This window comes from Rhinolophus hipposideros, assembly GCF_964194185.1.
Source record: "Rhinolophus hipposideros genome assembly, chromosome: 7".
Lineage (NCBI taxonomy): Eukaryota > Metazoa > Chordata > Mammalia > Chiroptera > Rhinolophidae > Rhinolophus > Rhinolophus hipposideros.
In genome coordinates, this window is record NC_138053.1 from 49,030,805 (window position 1) to 49,052,711 (window position 21,907).

Sequence of the window (21,907 nt, forward strand, 5' to 3'; positions counted from 1 at the left end):
AGTGCACAATGGAAGTCAGCTAATTCTCCATGACCAAAAAAGTTATGTCAGTCCAAATCAAAGAGTCAAACGATGTTGCTAACCTTTTTTGTTATCAGAGGGATTATTATGAATTTGCACTAACTGGACAAATGGTTAACCAAGATTACTATTTGCAAGTGCTGAAAAGGCTGTGTGAAAAAGTTAAGACAACCTGAGCTCTTCGCCCACAATTCATGGGTCTTGCACCATGACAATGTACCAGCTCACACGGCACCGTCTGTGAGGGAGTTTTTAGCCAGCAAACAAATACTCTATTGGAACATTCTCCTTACTCACCTGATCTGGCCCCCAATGACTTCTGTCTTTACCCAAAAATAAAGGAAATATTAAAAGACATTTTGATGACATTCAGGACATCAAGGGTAATATGTCGACAGCTCTGATGGCCATTCCAGAAACAGTTCCAAAATAGCTTTGAAGGGTGGACCAGGCGCTGGTGGCTGGTGTCGGTGCATAGCTTCCCAAGGGGAGTACTTTGAAGGTGACGGTAGTGATATTCAGCATTGAGGTATGTAGCACTGTTTTTCTAGGATGAATTTTTGGACTTGTTATACCTCGTATGTAAAAACCAGTGAAATCTGAGTAAGACTTGTAATTTAGTTAATAGTGTCAAGTGCTTTTGAATACGTGAAGTAAGGTAAGGACAATGGATTCAGCAACATGAAGGTTACCATGACCCTAAAAAGCAGTTTCAGCAAAAGGGTGTATGTGAAAGCCTTATTGCAGTGGGTTCAATTCAAGAGTGAATGGAAGAGGGGCGACTGGATGGCTCAGTTGGTTAGAGCGCGAGCTCTGAACAACAGGGTAGCTGGTTCAATTCCCACATGGGCCAGTGAGCTGCACCCTCCACAACTAGATTGAAGACAACGGACTGCAGCTGAGCTGCTGGAAGGGTGGCCAGATGGCTCAGATGGTTAGAGAGTAACTCTTAACAACGTTGCTGGTTCAATTCCCATATGGGATGGTGAGTTGCGCCCCCTGCAACTAAGATTGAAAACAGCAACTGGACTTGGAGCTGAGCTGCGCCCTCCACAACTAGATTGAAGGACAGTGACTTGGAGTTAATGGGTCCTATAAAAACACACTGTTCCCCAATATTCCCCAATAAAAAAAAAGAAAAAGAAACGTCGGCAATGGTAGAACAGTTTTTGGATCTTTCTGAACTCCCATATAAAACTGGAACTAGATAGCACAACCATAACCTATGGACAATTACAACAAAAAGTAGTGAACCCCAAAGCACAGGTGGGATGGATGAACCATCAAATGCCAGAAGACCTGAACAGCATCTATCTGGGAAGAAACGGGGGTGGGGGGGGGGTAAGCAAATGACAAATTCATAGAGGCAGAAAGCAAATGGCGGTTTTGAGGTTGGTGTGAGGGCAAAATGAGGAACTGCTATTTAATGGATACAGAATTTCAGCTTTGCAAGATCAAAACAGATCTGGAACTTGGTTGCACAATATGAATGTACTTAACACGACCGACTGTACAGTGAAAAAGGTTAAGGTGGTACATTTTATGTTAAGTGATACACAAAATTTAAAAATTCAGGAAACTAATTTCATAAAAATGAGATTTAGAAGTATCCAGATGAAATCCTGTACAAAGGTATTTTAACTAAAACAGAAGTACTTATTAATACTAAAGAAATTTTAAAATATCTGTATGTATGAAAGATAAAATCATAAATCAGAAGATTTACTGTTATGATGTCAATTCTTCCCAAACTGATCTAATGAGCCAATGCCATACCAATCTAAGGATTCACAAGTTAATTCTAAACTTTACAGGGGAATGCAGAATACCTGGCATAGCCAAATCTTGAAAAGGAAACATATTGGAGGACTCCCACTACCATTCTTAAAGACTTACTCTAATTCTTGTATTTAAGAGTGTGTCACTAGCATTAAGCATAAGAAAAACAAAAACAAAAACAAACAAACAAAAGAATAAGAAAATGGAAGCAGGCCACAGGGGCTTTCAAGCCCAGAGAAGCCAAAAAGCTCGAGTTTTCATGTTTGTATTTTCATTCTCATGAATCACAATAGACTCTAAGAAGCTTAAGAGAGAGCTGATTAACATGTGAAGGCAGCATTTTGGAAAACACTACCAGAACTTTAATTGTAAATATATCCAACAAAAGAGAGAAAAACAACATGTTTTTCAGTTTTCAAATTTATTAAGTACAGAGTTAACAAGTGTTGAAGTTTCTACATAGGAGAAGACCAGTCAACCTAAGACGCTTCATAGAAAAATTAGCATTCAAAAAACAAATACAAACCCATAGTTGCCTTTGTGACTAAAGGGACAAAAACTATTTAAAAAGTTATCAAAACTCAAACTGAATCTGAGACCATTATAGATTTCAAACAGTAGATTTACCACACATATTACATTTTCAAATTCTAATATAGCAAAACATTACCACATAATTTGGCTACAGCTAACTGTCTAAGTTTTAAAAATTAACAAAGTTATGACTATAAAATTTTTGTAAATTTTTGCAAAATAATAAAAAAAAACCCTTAAAATTTTAATAAAGGAAACAATCCTTTTTAAATTTCTTATAAATAGCTCTCAAGACATATATTACACATCTGCTACAGCTTTCTTTACCTGAGAGAATTTCCCAGGATCCTTCACCCCAAAAGGATTACCTTAAACAATTCTTCCATCATTTAATCACATAAATATGATTAAACTCTTACAGAAGTGGATTTGGACATATGTACTCTTAATCCACCCTTCCCCAATTAAATTTTTGCTGAAAGGATTTTGCTTTGAAACAACAAAAAAACCCCACCTCTTTGGTAAAAGCCAAATATTTCCCCCTTCCAAATTAACACCTCTGCAAATGATATACTGAGGAAGGAAAAAAAAAAGATCTTTAGAATGGCTAGCATTAGTTCAAAAGATCTGTGTAAACAGCTCTCCTGTCTGTGAAATAAGTCTAAAACTACAGAGCCCATTTTTGCCTGAAATGCAACATTAGATTAAAATGTCTGAGGCTTTATGAATATATTCAAGATGGCACGAAACATGGTGGCCTTAGGAACAAAGCCATAAGAAGTCACTGCTATCAGCAAATTAAGAAGAACGTCCTACCGAGAAGTCCATGAATCAAGTGGCTCCTGTACTGTTCTTAATTAAGGAGGGCCCAGTGTTCTCTTTGGACATGCAGGGTCTTAGCCCAAGGTCACACCCTTCTTAGTTACAGAATAGACCCTCTTTCATTTCTAAGAGGGGTAGGACACGAATGCACACCAAAATGAGATGCTACTCAGAAAGGCAGTCAAGGGAAAAAAAAGCCCAGGCATCTTAAATACAGGCTCTTGAATTCCCTTTTTGCAGGTAACATGAAGCACCAATGGCAGTAAACTTCTAGTCAAAATTAAGTAAATACATCATATTACAAAGGCAGAGGGTGACAATTGAGGGGGTGGGGGTTAGCACTACATAGAAGTCATCCATAACGAAGAAACCTCTGAGGAACTGGAAATGGTGTGGTGTGGGAACCCCCTGCTGGCTATTCCCGAAGGGCACCAGAACCCCAAATCTCTAGTAACCCCACTCTCCCACAGCCCACACGAGAATAGTCCTTTATACTCCAATACTCCAAATACTTCTGGGGAACCATTCTTTCAAGCCATTTCCTAAGAAAATGTGAGGACAAAAGCAAAACCAACAAAAGTTAAGACCCAGTTAGGACAAAAGTAGGGTGCCTGGAAAGGGTTTGATAGAAAAGTCTCTGGTCTTCAGTCAGATGACGCGTCTAGGTATGTAACAACACTCCTGGAAGAATCCCTTCCCCCACTTAGTGTTTTTTTACTGATGGAAATGAAAGGGGGAAAACATTTCCAGGTTGGATGAACAGAAGAAATACACATATATTGAGATTTAAAAGCTTCTTCAGCTTGTATTGCTAAAGGAGTCTGACCAGCAGCTTCTGGAAATGCACTTGTAAAATCATGTACAAAAAGTTGTAGGAAGCAAGTCTATTATTTAAAAACGAATTTATCAAATGAGTACAATCATTATAGCAACTCAAAGCAACGGGCACAATTTTTCCAGTTTCTAGTAACACAATAGCACAATAATGTAGGTTCTTTAAACCTATGAATGTTGTTGACTCATCACCTGAGTATTGTGTATCACAATTAATTATAGTCAACTTCTTATTTATATGCCCACAGTCCTCAGGGTATATCCACATTTCTCTCAATCATTCAGATGAACTTGCTCAAATTCTCAGTTGAGAATAAAAAACCAGGAGAGTATAACTACTCCTCTTGTGTCAGACCAAACTTGACAAAGGAACTTCAGGCCACAAACCAAATCTTAAGCAGCTGGAAAACCTGGGTTGGCTGGGCAGGCTAAGGAAGGAAACTCCGAGGGCCCTGCCACTGGCAACGTCCCTTCTTTTGTGTTTCCCTGAGCTTCTTTCTGCAGGGGAAGGGAGCCAATAAAGGCCAGCCAAGGAATACAAAGCCTGTCAGCTTGACCTTGACCTGTGAGGACCAGCTTGAAAGTCACACAGCTGGCTGCCAGACCCAGCAAGCAGGAAGAAAACATAAAACTAGTTGCTGATACATCCCCAGTGTTGATCTGTCTTTTCTCATGATCTTTCCTAAAACCAATCTTACTCAGAACCCCGTGTCACTGCACCAGACACTGCGGTAGCCTCTGCCACAGAGCTGCTTTTACACATACACTCACAATCCCTCAACCTGTCCCCGACCCACAGAGCTCCACTCCCACTGGCTTAATGGGGGCTGCACGTGGTGGCTATTCATGTTGTGACTCCATGTCATTTTCAACTCCTGAGCACAAAAAACTCCTTACCTAAAGAGAAATGTGATCAAGTTTACAAAATGAGGCTCTCACGTGCACATATAATGAGTGCCTTTTAAAATCGAATCTCAGACATTGTCAATAAGGCAAGTTCCTAGAGGAATTCATCCACTGTATTTATCCCTTCTCCCTGCCCCTTTCCTTGGAAGGAGGGCAGAGTAGAAATGAAGAATTTGACTAATTTCCCACACCAGCATTGTGGCACACTGAAACCTTGCTTGGGTAGAACCCAATTCTGTCCACCCCATACAGTAGGGCACAGGCCAGTCTTTTCATTCTCAGACCTTCTCTGCCAGGGAATTTGAAAAGGTTCTTTCCATCCTGCATGAAATATTAACAGGAGTGTCCCCGCTGTGTCTCCACTGGGGTCTCTAATGGACTTTCCACAAACTCTTCCCTGACTGAGAACAACACTGAAAATGGACATCTTCTTGGGCAACTGCCCAATGTCCCATCTCTGATGAGTATTACTTTACAAGTACGTATTTTGGAAGTTTCTGTGGATGTTATTTATGGCTTAATTAAATACCCCCATCACCTACCTTTTCTTCTAAGTGTATTCAGTCACTTCTACCAGTTGTAATAGGCCTTTCCTGGTCAGCCCTGTATGAGGTGCTACCTGTGATCCTCAGCTCCACATATGTACTCCAAAACACCCATAATGGACATCAACAGTGTGGCTGTGTGACAGATCTGTTTTGCTTTTACCATTTCAAGGCCTCAAGGTGGAAGAGAAGGGGGTGCGGGCTGACCGTAACAACTGAAACTGTGGTGCATCAGGTTCCAGTCAAGAAGAAACTTTTCAGGTCCTAAAGTATTATTACTATTAATAGGACAAACAAGTAAAAATTGTAGTCCTCCATCATTTAGACAAAACAACATGAATACTGCTCTGTAATCATGTGCATAACACCACCAGTCAGAGTCATCATTATTGCAGTAACTCGGATCAGGTAGCGATAATACGGTGGGGAATCACACAGGTGGTGATGGCAACTTGTGCTTTTTCACATTAATAACAAAGATGCTGAACCTAGGGAAGGATGAGGGGAACTCTGGGGAGGGTGATGGCAAAGAGTGCTCTCTGTGATTCCCAGCATCACAGCTTCAAAGGGAAATGGCTGGGGGCCAGGAGGAAGCTGCACAAGGGTGGGGTTAAAAACAGGTGCTTCCTCTTGTACCCTATAAATACCAGGGGCCTGTGAGCAGGGTCCTGCAGGCCAAGGTGTGGGAGAGGGGTCTGCATTCTGTCAGAGGCTGAAGGCTCAAAATTTTGGCATGTTTTCTACTCCAAGCATAAAAATGATAGGCCACACAAGGTAAGTTTTTATCCCTGTGAGAAGATGTCGTGCCCCAATCTGTTTTGGTAAAAACACGCAGAAGGAAAACACTAACCTAACTATCCCAGTTATTAGGGGTAAGACACATACAAAATGTATTATCACTCATGATCAGCTTGGCTGAAATTTTTAGTTCCTCTGGGCTAATGTGGTATTTTTGAATTTCAGAATTAAAAAGCTCATCAGGTGATTTTTTCTTTTCTTTTTTTTTTTCATAAAAGCCTTTTCAGACACTCAAGCCGGCCAGGGGATGCCAGCTTTTCGCAAAGCGCCAGCCACTGCTCAGTGTCTTGGGAGACTTGTTCAAAGGACGTCATTTCCAGCCTGCAGAACCAAGGGGATTGCTCACATCCTCACACATAGAACTGCCGAGTGGGACAGCAGAGGGGTGCAACCAGCGTGCACAGGTACAACAGCACACACATCCAGCAGGAGGCCATCTTCACCCAGAAGATGGACCAGCTCCCACTGAAGAAGGTTTCAATGTAGGCACTTTCATAGCTGTGGAAACAAGAGAACCATCGGTGGTCAGGGCAGGAAGAGAACAGGGGAGGACAGGACAAGCTCTCTTTACTAAGTATCTCCCTGATTCTGCCCCCTCCAACCTTTCTTTTTCTCTCCTAACAACGGAATTCACATATAATTCACACCCAATTAAAGTGTACAATTCAATGACTTTTATTATGTTCATTGGCTTGTGTAACCACCACCACGATCAATTGTAGAACATTCTCATCATCCTGCATCCTTTTGCTGCCTTCCCGTTCCCTTCCCTCCTCCCAGCCACAGCATTCACTAACCTACTTTTGGTTTCTACGGATTTGCCTATTCTGGACATTTCCATATGGAATCATGTGGCCTCTAGTGACTGGCTTTTTTCACTTAGTGTCAAGTTTTCAAGGTTTATCCATGTTGCAGTATCAGTACTTTCTTCCTTTATATTGCTGAGTAATAATCCGTTGTATAGATATAGCACATTTTATTTATCTGTCATCAGTTGACGGACATTTGGGTTGGTTCCACTTTTTGGCTATTACCAATGATACTGCGGTGCACATTGCGTGTTAAGGTTTTGTGTGGACATACGTGCTTTTTCTTCTCTTGGGTATACACTTAGGAGTCAATTGCCAGATCATATAAAAACTCCATGTTTAACATTTTTGAGGAACTGCCAAAGTGTTTCCTAAAGTTGCTGTACCATTTCACAATCCTACCAGGAGTGTAAGAGAGCTGTGATTTCTCCATATCCTCAAAAACATTTGTAATTATCTGCCTGATTATAGCTCCCTCCATCCTTTCTTAAGCTTCCCAAGCCAAAATTTTCCATGAATTCTCAAACATCACTGGGAAGCATTAGATGCTCCCTCTCCATCTTCTCCCTCAGGAGGATGTTTGGGAAGACTCTCCTTAGTGAAGACTTTCCCCATCATTCTGTTTGAAGCTGCCACCCCTACCACCCACAACCCCACGAGGTGCTCTGATTTCTCTTCCTCATTTTATTTTTCTCCCCAATAGTCATCACTATCTGACACACTGTATTTGATTTGGATCCTGGTCTGTCTCCCCCATAGAATGTAAGCCCCGCCTCCTAGAACAGCGTGGCACATGGGAACACGCAAATATTTGTTGAATGAATGAATAAAACAAAGCACAATGACCCTCAATGTCTATCCTATGTATATCCTAACTTATAGCAAATTATGACCCAAAAGGAACTTTGGATCAGTCAAAGAACAATCCAGAAAGAATCTGTATGATTCAAAAGAATCTCCATGTAGTGATAGGGAAAGTCAGGCCTATCATGTACTGCCAAGTTAAAAACAATCAAACAAAACCCTCAAGGAGGGAAATATATGTAATCATGTTTATGTTAAAAAAAATACTTAGGTTTGTAAATGCATAGAAAAGGAATGAAAGGATACACATCATATTGTTAGCACTGATTATGGGGGGTGTTATCATTGACACTTTTGATATTTCCATGTTAGCTTTTTAAAAAGATGTTTTAAACTTCTGTAATGAAAGTGTAAAAAAAAACACAAACAAAATACAAAATAGAAAAAGTATTTTCTTTTTCTTAAAAGCAGATGATTACTTGAGAATTCCAAGTGCTTTTTCCATTATTCTTCCTATGTTTTTCAAGACTGTCCATATGCAGTTAATCTTCCTTTTTTAAAAGCTGCAGCAAGCAGCTTCCAAGGTTAAAAGCATGTTGATTGATTGTCAGGAACTCAGGACTGTTTCTGTAAAGGTGAGTAGTTTGACTTGAGTTCAGTTGACTCTAGGAGATCTGACCCATGCTTCTGCGCCTTGAATAGGACTCAAGTTGCTTTTTTTTTTTTCATCTCATTTTATTTATTTATTTATTTTTTTTAAGATGGCAGGACATTTTATTCTTTTTTTTTTTGTTTTATTTTATTTTATTTTATTTTTACATCCCTCACACCGTGAACCCTCCTCCCCCCTCAAGTTGCTTTTTTAAAGACTGCCCCTTCTACAGTGTCTAAGGTAACCAGCCACTCACTTGAACCAGTTGGTGACGGTCATCATCACATAAAGGGACGCCAACAAGAACACGAAGTGGAAATAGGAATAGCTATAGACGGTGCTTCTCTTCTCATCATAAATAACCCCTGGTCCCTCTTTCATATTCTTCTGCTCTTCACTGTCTGTGAACCACAAAGCCAGCACAAGCTCAATGAGTGAACACATGCACACTTTCCATTTTAGCAGAGACACACTTACTCATGACCACCGCAGGGCCTACTGAGTAGAAAAGATGTCAAAAGCCATTTGTACACTCAGGCATTTTTCATCTGCGCCATAAGCACAAAGCCCCCACTCCACCTCAAAACCTTCTTTAATAGGATGAGTTATCTAACATCCCATTTATTTTAACAGAGCATAAGAGAGCCCTTGAAAGACAAAACTTACTAAAAGCTCAGAAGAAAGTGAAAGAGAGTAGAGTTCTCAAGCCCCTGGGAACCTCCAAACCAAGGAGAAAATAAAGTTGAAGGGAAAAGGTTCAAAAAAGGAGATGTCAGGACCTCTTTGTGTTTTCCAAATTTTCATTCCTTTAAAAAAATGTACTTTCTGCTTCACTAAATCTCACTGTATAACTTAAATATGAGTCAGAATACTAGACTAATTTCTCGCTTGCCAGAATACCAACACAAACAAACAAACAAAACCCACCAACCCTTTAAGAATAACACGAGAAGTATATAAACAGTAAACTGTCTTCGTAATAAAGTTTCCCCTTTACCATTCAAGTTATTTGTACCTGAATCCCAAATGCCCACAGACTAGAGCTAAAGGTCTGCAGGGTCACACACACATATACAGAAGTAAAGTTCTCTACTTACCCTCTCCATAGGGACTGAAGCAAAAGCAACACCGGGCTACCTGGGAGAGCAAAGGCAACAGTCAGGCGGCTTGCTTTCTGCTTTTTTCTCTCCACATCACTAAAGCCTAAGGGACACCTGCGTGCCAAGCCTTCCCCGTTTGAATTACATCCCAGGCCCCGAACTGCACACTTTATCCCTTCAGGTTTTGACTAAGCATCTGATCTTCCCAGATGCTCTGGGTGCTGGTGATAGGAAATACAATGGACATGGAGGTGAGGCACCAGATCCACTCCAAAGGTGCACACTTATTGCTCGGCTCAGCTACTGCGAATGCTGTGAGCAGTTTCTTTCTTTCTTTCTTCCTTTTTTAATCATTCTTTTTTAAAAAAATAAAATTTATTGGGATGACAATGGTTAGTACAATTACATAGGTTTCATGTGTACAATTCTGTAATACATCATCTGTATATCACATTGTTTGTGTTCACCACTCAGAATCAGTTCTCCTTCCATCACCACGTTTGACCTCATTTACTCTCATCTACCACCCTCTCTCCCCTTACCTTCTTGTAAGAGATTTCTAGTGGCAACTTCCAGGCTTTGCCCCAGAGCCAGAGTCGCCCTTCCTGAGAGCAAGCCCTTCCTGGACAACCCAAAGGAATGACTGCCCCCAGCAGGGGTGTAAAGGAGCAGCCCCTGGCCCCTGGAGGACAGCTCTGATGGGTCATATCTGCCCTGGAAAACTTGTGCATGGGGTCAGCAGAGATTGGTCCAGCCTGCCGTGCCCTTCGACATCACTCTCGGCCCAATCAGCCCCCTTCCCCTTCCACTTATATGGATCTCTAAATAAATATCCTGCACAGCACACTCTGCCTGGATGGCTGCCTCTTGAAAACTCAACCTGAAACACAAAGTGATAAGACAAGGTCATCGCTCTCATGGAGCTCACTCCTGGTGCTTTGCTCTAATGGCTACTTCATTCCATCTTCTCCGATCTCTGAGGCTGGGATTATTATCCCGTTTACACTGAGGAAACTGAGGCCAGGCAGATTCAATTACAGACCTGAAGTCACACAACTAATTTAGTGACAGCGCTGGGACATGAATGCAGGCTGGGAACTCCAAGGTCCATGAGTCACAAGAATAGGTAGCATGTGATATCTAGGAGATGGTAGAGCCAACGGAATCAGAAATGGTAAAGCGAAGGGGTGTGGAAGAAGGAGGCTTACCTACATTTCCTATTATAATTAGGCTGCTGAACTGGCTGCCTCCATGGAGCGCGGGATACTGGGGACAGAGATGGGTGGGATGCTTTCCTTTGAAGAGTCTTTGGTACCTTTCAAATTTCCTATCATGTTTCTGACCTACTCAAAACAAACTTAATTTAAAAAATATCATGTTGTGAAAAACGTGATTCCAGAAGGACTCCAGTAAACAAATAAGAAACACTACATGTACCAAGAGAGTCTGGGAAGGGCTGGGTCCTTGGCCCTTTCTGGCTGTTATTTTTACTACAAAGAACAGAGATCCAGGGACAAGGACATGGGAGCTTGAGCCTTTGTACCATTTGTATACCTCAAGGCCACGTCCTTGTTTCCCTCCTACATCAAAGGATACTTGTAATAGAAGGACTGGCCTTGACGAATCAATTGATGGAATGTTGGATCAAGTGACACAGTCTGAGATTCACAAATTCAGTCAGTGGGCCCAAGAAATTGCATGCTGGGGTCCTAGCTCTTTTGAAGCTTAAGTTACCACAAGAAACTACTGTCTCAAAGGTGTATCCTGTGAAACGTGATGTGAGGAGCGTAAACCAACCTCCATCCGCATGCTCTCCACTTCAGAAATAAACAGGCACTTTTTCCTTGGAATGAGAAGAAAAACATCTTCTCTTAAATCTAACCTAGAGACTTGCTGTTCTTTGCACTTTAACTCTGTATACAATAGGGATATTGAAACCATAATGGTACCACCTCAGCAGGTGGTTACCCAGTTGGTGGTGAGAACAAACGCTTGCCTTCTAGAGACCATTCTCTTCTGTATAATAGCAGTAACCTATTCAGACTCAGCATGGTTTTCTCATTTTTTAAGTGACAGAAAGAGCTGGTGAATGAGGCTGGCAGACTGACAACCCTTCATAATAGTTCACTCTCTCCAGGTCAGGTGCAGGGAAGACCATCCCCAGAGACCCAGCTGCAGAATAAAGCGCCCATCAGATACCAGGGCTCTTCCACCCAGGGAAAGCTATTAGGATGCAGCCAGGGCCGGATGCCAGGCAGGGTCACCAGCAGGGCCAGGAAGACAGCAGCTGAGCTCTTGGGCTTCAGTAGCTGGGAACAGGCTCTGGAGCCAGAGTGCACGGTTTACATGCGGGCAAATCAAAAGTTTAAATGACTGTTTCTGTTTTAACCCCTCTGCAAATAGAAAAAACTCTCACTGGGTTTTTATGATTAAATGAAAAGACGTGTCACACCTAGAACAATGCCTGGCACATAGCAAGTGCTGTAAGTCTTAGGCATCACTGGAAACTCCCATTCTTTCCATTCCTGGGGTCGAAGCGGAGTCTTCTGCTGGCTGCCTCCATCTGCTGAGACCTTTTCAGACCTTGGCAGAAGTTCCTCTAAGAACCCCAGAAAGACTTTTACATAAGTAATAAAATAACACATTTCTGTTGACCGATAGGCATCTGCCAACCACCATGATTTTTTGGATACTTATTGTTCACAATTCTTTACCCAATGAAATGCCCACCTGATGGAAGTGATTCACTTAAAAAAGCTAACGTATAGGCACTACTCAGCAGTGTGGCATAGAGCAGATGCTGGTTCCTTCCTTTCTCCATCTTCTCTCCTTCAGAACAGCTATTACACAATCTCATAGTTGTGCTATGTAGAGAGTTCAGACAGGTGTAAAATAGAGGAATGGATTAGAAGTCTGTCTGTCTGTCTGTCTCTCAATTATGACAGAGGAAAAGAGCAAAGACCAGCCTGACAAAGTCTCTCCGGTGGGGAGGTGGGCAGAAGGACGCCACACAAGAGACCAATTTTGTTGGAGGAAAATCAAGGATTCATTTTAAGCCTATAGTATACACAGGAAATTTCTTTTTCTGTACAAAAATTGTGTTCTTTCCAGAAGAAAAATGGGATTATGGACTGTGTATCGATAAAAATGCTAATAAACATAAAAAGCTTTCCTGAAACACGGGTCTTCTGAGATGAAGCAGGACAAGAAAGAAATGAACTCACCTCCAGCTCAGGAGCTGCATATCTGCCCTGCAGGGCATCAGAACTCGATCTTGTTGTCGATGTCAAACTAGAAAACAAACAGAAAGGTCAGCAGAATATATTAACGTGTTATATCACATCAACGGAAGGGCTGAGCTGTGTGACCGATGCTTCAGTCTCACCAAACCTACAGTTCTTGCTGCTTAAATAAAGGTAGTCTATTTTTTATTAAAGACATATTTATTCAGTGTCATGATCAGACTACTACATTTAGCAATCACTACATTTAGCATGGGTGCAAAAAAATACTACATTACAACCTTTTGTTGGAATGCTTGGCACTTTTCACAGATCAGAAACTAAAATAATGTGTTATACAATTAGTCACAAATACAGTCCTCGAGTTTTTTTGCCCATAACACGAGTATTGTCTAAAACGTGTCTTCTTTGTAGCAGCTAGGCCCTGCCACCATTGTGCTTGGCTGAGCTCACAAATCTGTTGTAACCTGTAGCTTCCCTGTCACTTCTCTGGCTCTCCTCTCCTGCTAAGCTTTGTTTCCTGGCAGGAATTAAAACCTTCTGCCACTGCCATAGCTACTGCCGCTCCTGGAACAGCCATAGCCACCTTGGTTTCGTGGTTTGGTAAAGTACTGGCCTCCACCACCATAAGGGCCAGAGCTTCTGCCTCCAAAGTCTCCTTTCATGGGTCCACAATTTGAAGGTTGGTTGTTGTCATTGCCAAAATCACTGGAGCTTCCGCCACCTCCAACATTGCCTCCATCACTACCAAATCCATTATAGCCCTCCCCACTGCCACCATATCCTCCATCATCACGACTGCCTCGAAAGCCACCTTGACCACTGACGTTTCCTCCACAACCAAAGACATTCTCACCAAAACCACCACCTCAACCACCACTGAAGTTTCCAGAACCATTTTGACCTCTTTGGTTGGAGGAAGCACTAGCCATCTCTTGCTTAGATAGGGCTTTCCTTACGTCACAGTTGTGGCCATTCACAGCATGGTATTCCTGAATGACAATCTTGCCTACAGAGTCATGGTCATCAGAGGTTACAAAAGCAAAGCCTCTCTTTTTGCCACCGCCTTGGTCAGCCATGATTTCAGTCAGTACGATGTTCCCACGCTGCTCAAAATCATCTCTTAGGTCATGATCTTCAAAGTCTTCTTTAATACCACCGACACAAATCTTTTTCACAGTGAAGTGGGCACCAGGTTTTTGAGAATCTTCTCGAGACAGCCCTCTTTGGTCCCACAACTCTTCCACCCACCGCGTGTGGCCTTGCCTTCATGGCTGCACCCACCTCCTCCACAGTGGCATAGGTGACAAACCCAAAGCCTCTGGAGCACTTGGTGTTTGGGTCCCTCATCACCACACACACTGGGAGCGTTCCCCTCTGCTCAGAATGGCTGACTCATCGGTCGTTTCAAAGCTCAAACCTCCACTGAAGGGCTTCTGCAGCTGTTCAGGCTCTTTGGGAGACTCTGACCTAGACATGACGACCGCGGGAAGGGAGACTTTAACGATGCTTCCTCGGAGGCGTCCACCCACAGAAAGCAAAGATAGTCTAATTTTAATATCCACTTTTTTCCAAAACTAGCTGACCAATTCTATAGTTGATGTCTTTTTACATGGATTGTATTAGATCATTTTAGGCAAAGAGAAGTGTGTAGGTAAAGAAATAAGATGTCTTGTGGTCCTCTTAGCTTAGCTTTTCACTGTTGGATTTTGCCTCTCCTCCCTCAAATGACAAAATAATTTTCTGATTTCACTTTTATTGTTTGCCTCCCTTTGACTAGTCTCACTTAGAAGAGATCAAAAGCAATGAAAAAACCCAGAGATGGCAATAAAAAACAAGGGCAATGAAAGCAAAGGTCAGATGGCAGATTAGGCAAACGCTATGCCTACTGCATCCCAGGATTACACCAAAATTACAACTAAATTATAGAACAATCAACCTCAACAATCATCTTAAGACTAGCTGAACAGAACCCTTATAACTAAAAGGGTTTTAGTTAACTAAAAGAGGCCCCATCGAGACTGTAAAACTAAATGAATAAATAAATAAGTAAGAAAAGGTCACAGTTATTTATTGTGATAATGGGCCTATGACAGAACAGGGTTTTGTGTTTAGAAGTTCAACATGGAGTAGCTGTCGTCAGTGTGATTAAAAAATTATTTCTGCCACTTTCTCCATGACTTGAGAGGTAAAATGTTATAAAATTTGGCTTCCAGGGGTAAAAAGGAGGCATTTCTTTTTCCTTGGGGAAAAAAAGGGGGCAAACATTTTAAACAAACAGAAATATATATAACATGTAGGCTTACAGCCAACTGTGTAAGTTCGTTTAGCAAATATTTGCTGAAGGCCTGCCATGTGTCAGGCCCTGTTCTAAGCAGTGGCGGGGACTCAGTGAAAAAGACAATCCCGTCATGCAGCTTACCTGCTAGCCTGGAGGTGAGCAGGTGTGTGTGGGGGGTGTTGGCTAGTGGAGAGGCAGGAATTAACACTCTTTTCAACCCAATAAACCATATGAGGCAACACTGCCTTCTCTGCTCATTCTCATCCTCTTTCCCAAGAAGAGATCAATGAGATGCAAATAAACAATAAAAAGCCATCCCTCTAAAAAGGTCCTCTGCGATCCAAGAGCACTGCTTCCTTTGCGGTCCACTCAAGACCAATAGCATCATTTGTATTTCAGCTTTGAACAATGGATGCTAATCAGGGCCCCCTCTACTCCAATCTCCTGACTTTGGTACAAACACTTCCCAATGGCTCTGCACCCAAGAAACATATGCCTTGCTCTTAAATTTAAGAGTGTGATATATTTTGTGCATATGAATTATGATTTAATACATATATAGTTTCCATGGGGGAAAAGAGAACTTTTAATTTTAGAAAGAGATCCGGTGTCTGGAATTTTCATCTAAAAGACAATGTCCATTCTTTCTTTTTTTTTAAACTTTTTATTTATTTAAGTTTTGTTTTTTCCAGGACCCATCAGCTCCAAGTCAAATAGTTGTTTCAATCTAGTTGTGGAGGGCGCAGCTCACACTGGCCCATGTGGGGATCGAACCAGCAACCTTGTTGTTAAGAGCACTGTGCTCTAACCAACTGAGCTAACCGGCCGCCCCCCATATAATGTCCATTCTTTAAAGGGGACAGAATAAACATGCCATTTTATAAATACTTTGCAATAAAATGGTTTCAGAAAAATAAAGCTTTTGATTCTGGCACCTCTGCCATTTCACTTCTACCATCAGAAAGCACTACATGGAGAAGCATACCTTTATTCCGTTCATCATTAGTGGCATGTGACTTCCACAAGTAGATGTTACCATAAAATATATTGAGTCATGGCCTTTCCCCACAAAACACTCTTCTTGGAATTATCAAGAAAATATGGTGTTTAGAAGTCCTTAGAAAGCATGGGCAATTCCTGCTGTCTGTATTCTGGCTATTACTGACCAATCTTTTTGTTCAGCACAGGACAAGTTGGTATAAAACAATTCCCAGATTACGCATAACCTCTTGTCTTCTATGGCTAAAGTTAGAGTGACTTTAAGCAAAACTTCCTGTGGGGGTGGGGGACAGAGGGTGGAGGAAACTTAACAGTTTTTTGTTGGGACAATGCTAACCATACAAAGAATGTCCAGTGCACTAAGTATGTTTGCTATATCTGGTCCCCAGTCACAAAAAGCCAGCAGTGATTTAAGTCATTGTGACAAACGAAAAAGATAAGATGCCTCCCCCGCTACCCTTGCCATGCCTAGAGCCTCTGCCATATTGGCAGTGATTTGAAACACAGGTGGCCCTCTGCATCTGCTTCAGTTGCTTCTGGAACTAGCAAAATGCCCCCAGATTACAGAAAATCTCTAAAAAAACATGTCCAGACTTTCCTATTGGAGAGCATAGATTCTGCTCCCCTGACAAACTTACAGGGTGGCCCTTGATAGATCCCATGACTATTCCCAGTCTTTGTGTGATGAAGTTCAATTATGTCCCCACTGTCCCATGTAAGGTGACTCAGCTCCTAAAGGACACCAGAGTCCTACCTGGCCTGGGGGCAGGCCTCAACATGCCCCTGATGCACAGCCATGAAGATTTCTAGCTGGTAGGTTAGGAAGTGGCAGGATCCCCAAAACAAAGATACAACCCCCCGTTTTGCTTACATAAGAGTAGCATGCCCAGAAGGCCCAGAACACACCAAAAAAAGATACTCTTCCTTGATTTACCAGCTGTTCTCTAAGCCAATCTTCTCTCTAATGCTATCTTACCAACCTTGTACCTATTTTCACATGGTTTGTCACATTGTTGTGAATGTCCCATTCTGAACTAGCAAGCTGTATAAATTGACATTAGTTTTTCCAATTTTGTATTTAATTTTAGTTATGTGTAAGAGAAAACATATCTATTATTCAAGTTGTCTAGGAATTTGAAGTAGCCAGGGAAACGTTTTATAGCACAAATACCTGCCAGTAACTATAATTATACGAGTCATCTGGCTTCTCTTTCTACCTCAGTGAAGAACGAACCTTACTTCAAGCCAACACAGAGAAAAAAAAATTGACCTGTTTACAAATACCCCACAAAGAAGACTTGAGAAAAGGTTTCCTGAAATTGGGGGTAGAGAGCTACAGGAATAGGCTTCAGGCCTCAGTTTCCTTTTATATCCAAAGAGGGGATTGAATTTGATTGACTCCAGGATCCTGTCCAATCTGACAGCTTGAACTTGAAACCCACAGAATAACAATGTTAAAATCCAGAGACGAGGAGGGAATGAAGGAATAGTTGGGGGAGGGTGGGATCTAGGCCTATAGGGCATGTGGAGAAATCGGCCTACAGAATGAGCCATTGGGGAACTCCTGCACGGGGTTCAAGTTGTGACTCTTCTTCACAGCAGTAATGCCTGGGTGCAGTGGAACGAGCTTCTCGAGCAAGGCTCACAGTCAGAAAATCAGGGAGTGGGTTTTGGCTGAGCCCTTCTCCCAAGCTGAGACAGCGAAGAGTAAAATATATCCAGTGTGTCAGAAGCAGGACTTAGAACAGAGAACCAGAAACTGAGATGGAGCTCACCATAATGAGAGCTCCCTGAAGAAGTGTGGGAGGTGGATGGGTGGGGGTGGGGGACACTATGTTTAGGGAACAGTCTGAGGGGTGAGGAGATAGCACAGTGAGCCTTCTACTATGACCTGCTCCAGCAATCTTGGACTTTCATTGAAAATGGGTGATTTTCTCCCTTTAATGTTAACACTATCCAGTCTTTCGACTTCCCACAATTTCTATCAAGAGCTCTAGATATTCCTGAAGTTATATTCCAATGACAGTTTCCACCCAGCCTCTTTTCATAATATCGTCCAAACTTTTATTCCTCCTAGTATGGGAGGAAAATGTAAATTCTAGAAATCAAGATTTGAAAACTTCCTAATTGGGCCGCTTCCCCGCCCGGCAGCATTACCTTTCTTCAAGGCCATACTAGGCCTGAACTCATTTTCCGGTGAGCTCCAAGATGCCTGGCTATAAAATTCTCAAAGCTGACTCCTCCTGGAGCTCCTAATGTGTGCTTCAGTGGATAATTACAGCACACGTTAATCATCCAGGCACCCCCACGCTACCTGGTTACTCTGCATCTCCACTTGGTGCAGCTGCTTTCTGTCTCCTCATTCCATTGGGCACGAGGATTTTGCAGCGTAATTACTAGCATTCAAGAACGTTTGTTATTGGCATCGAGACAGATTGTAAGTAGCAGCTGTCAGCTGTGAAAATTGTTATCTTTGGGGATTATCAGACTAGACCATACCAACCTCCCTACGGTGCCTCGAAATTCCAAATAAGGCCCATTTTATTTATCATCTCTCACTCAAGGGTGGCAGTGAAAATCTGACAGGCTGAAAATTCCACACTGTAAAATAGTGCCATTGGTGGCACTTCCTTCAGCACACTAAGTAGCATTTTTTACCACCTTTCCATTGGTTGGTTTATAGCAAATCCAAGCCCTGTTTTACCTGAGGGGTAAAAATTTTCTTTCATGTGCTATTAAGTAGCCAGCAACCCACACAAACATGATTTTAGTCTTTCAAATATCTTTATGGTTTTTTTCTGATAATAAAAAGACAAAAGAAATGCTAGCTCAATGTAAAAATAATAATAATAAAACAGAAGAACAAGACTAAAAAATAAGTCACCAGTATTACAAGTTTGGTTTATCTCCTTCCAGGATTTTTTCTATATATGTAAACACAACTGCATTTTATTTTTAAAATGGAATATACTATATTTAAAGTTTAGTAACCTTTCTCCTCCCTTGATTTACCAATAGTATTTATATGCCAGTACAGAAAAAACTGAGTGACAAATTAATTAGCCATGTTGCTGCCATTTCTCCCTAAAGCCCAACAATAATAACAGATTTAGGAAGGAAAAGCTTATTCAAAAAGGAAGAGCTGAGAATCAGGATTCAAAACTTGGGTGCCTTTATGGTTTGCCTGAAAACATTTATTAACTTGGGCCCAAATCTTATCAATTGCTTTGTATATAGCAGGTACTCAGTGGACAATTATGGAATTTGAAAATGAAAGGCCAGAAAGTGGTGACCATGTATGGAGGAAAGACTGTTCCGTGACGTGACCACTGTCTGTCCTGCAAGCTGGAGCTGGGCCAGAATGGAAGTTGCTTTCTGCAAACCCTTCTTATATGTAGACTGATCATAATTAATGTTCACTCTGACATAAATCGGCACTCCTCCCTGCCCCCTGCAATGTGCTGGTTCCTGGAACAGGTTGTTGTCCTGACCTGATTAAGCATGTAATTTCCAGTACCTAGTAGTATCCACGCACTAGTACCCATGACTATCCCCCCTTCACACTATATACCGTGTTCCCCGAAAATCAGCTCTAATGTGTCTTTTGGAGCAAAAATTAATATAAGACCCAGTCTTATTTTACTATAATATAAAACCAGCTATAATATAATTAATATAATATAGTACAACATAATACAAAATAAAATATAATAATATAATACAATACAATACTATACTATAATATAACAGCGGATCTTATATTAATTTTTGCTCCAAAAGACACATTAGAGCTGATTGTCCTGCTACGTCTTATTTTCAGGGAAATACGGTAATTCTTTGGCACCTACCAAGTGGTACAGGGATCCATTTTATTTTACAAACACCCAAGACATGCCTCGTCTGTAAGCTTCTCTTAACAAACTCTATTAATTACCAGATAGGAGTGGCCAGCCTCTTTCTTTGGTCTTTCCTTGCCCTCTATTTATGGAGGTAGATTTTTCAGTCTGAGGGCTATGACCTGGATCTGCACGTACTAACACCACGGTCCCTTGTGGTACAACGAGAATGTGTCACTATGTCAGAAACAGACTGATAATCAATGTTATACAATCTTCATTATAATAACTACCTGCAACACCAGCAGGTAGTTATGGTTGGATGCGTGACTCTGAACAAGAACTTTATAAAACTTAGTTCTCTCGTCTCTAAAATGTCTATGTCTGCGGGTCCCTTTCTAGCATCAGGAGGTATTAGAAGCAGTAAGAGAAAATGACAGTGTGCTCAGAAAGAAGTTTTATTTATACAAACAATCGCCATCAGGATTGTTTAGTTTCAGCCAAAGAAAGATTTTAATATGCCTATGACAAGTTGAAATGTTTATACACTGAAACAAACAAAACATAAAACACAGAAGTAAAACCTAACCACGGATAAGGTTACTGTCAAAGGGAAGCTTAATTATCAGTGAAATATGTACTCAGAATAGGAAACGAATCATTTTTATCCTTTACTTTCCTCCCTCTGGCAATCTTTTAAAATTTTAAAGGTAGACTAAACCCCACCATGTAAAATACAACCTGCTTATATATCACACCTACTTTTTGGAGAGCCTCCCTCCTTAACAGCATTGTGCATTTTAGCGTACAAGAAAAAGTTTCCTGTCTTTCCTGGACTGGGCACGAAATGACAGTGTATGTAGTGCTTTATATTCTTTCCATCAACAGGAGGACGAATGGTATTTCCCTTGGATTAGAAAGCTGTCCAAACATCGTGGCACATACCATCTCTTCCTGACTTTGTGCTCCCTTACCCTCCAATAATGCTTTAGCAAGTAATCAACTGTCTTTTAAGGGGTCGCAACATACCACATACTTATTTGATTTATCCCATATAAATACAAACAAGGCAATTGAAGTCCAAACACGTATTATTTCTATTATCCTTCTTCCTCAGATGGTATTTGTTTTGCTGCCTCATGGCTGCTGGAACTTATTTATATTCTTCTCCTGTACTTTTTAAAGCCTGCAAAGATGGCCGCAGGTAACTCCTAAGACTTACCATGAATATAAGATGCACGCAAACAAGAGAGTGGTACCCAGTCCAGTAACCATGTTTTCATCTCTGTACAGGTCCTGACCGAAGTCAGGCACACAGATCGTAACGTTCTTTCCATCATTACCTAGAACTTGTAAAGAAAAGGCAAAGTAGTCATAGTCGATTTAGAAAAGCCTGTTGTAACTCACAAAAGCATTCATTTTCGGAAAATTCACGAAGCTTAGAAGAGTGAAGACTTTTCCCTGGGAACTTCCATTCTGTAGTCTAACTCGACGCAGACTACACCGCTGCTATTTCAAAGCACCCCTCGCCCAACTCAGCACCCTCTGAGAATAAGACCCTCATCAGATCCAGCTTAGTGCTAAAGGGTTCTTTAGTTTTGGGACCTTCTCAGAGTCTTACTCTTTTTCAGGACTATTCAAACAATAGTAAAAAGTAAACTTAGATCCATTTTTCAGTTATTTGGCAGCCTCTGAACAGAGATCATGTGTAGATAGATAATTGAGCACTCCTTCCACGTCTACCTTCTCTGGAGGAACGATGAGGGCTCTCAACAGCCAAACGTGAACCAGCAGTTATAACAGCTGTCTGACCACCATCTCCACCCACATGAGAATTCATTTTACTGCCAGTAATAGGATGGTGGTGACATCTTTTAGTCTATAATCTTGGAACCTCCTAGGGTGGTCTGGAGTTTTAAGATATTTTGAAAGGCTACATAACAAA

At 41.4% G+C, this 21,907-nt stretch overlaps 1 protein-coding gene across 1 annotated transcript in view; it reads right to left on the reverse strand.

The window, feature by feature from the left end:
* Nucleotides 1-2,209: 2,209 nt before the first annotated feature.
* The window catches only part of SERINC5 (serine incorporator 5), a 94,510-nt gene continuing 74,812 nt past the window's right edge, over nucleotides 2,210-21,907 (reverse strand). The window contains exons 8-12 of the mRNA XM_081053157.1: nucleotides 21,185-21,311; nucleotides 12,829-12,895; nucleotides 9,602-9,641; nucleotides 8,761-8,905; nucleotides 2,210-6,737 (exon numbers count right to left, since the gene is read on the reverse strand). Coding sequence (XP_080909283.1) covers nucleotides 6,590-6,737; nucleotides 8,761-8,905; nucleotides 9,602-9,641; nucleotides 12,829-12,895; nucleotides 21,185-21,311 — 527 coding nt within the window. The 3' untranslated portion in view covers nucleotides 2,210-6,589. The remainder of the gene's footprint in view (nucleotides 6,738-8,760; nucleotides 8,906-9,601; nucleotides 9,642-12,828; nucleotides 12,896-21,184; nucleotides 21,312-21,907) is intronic.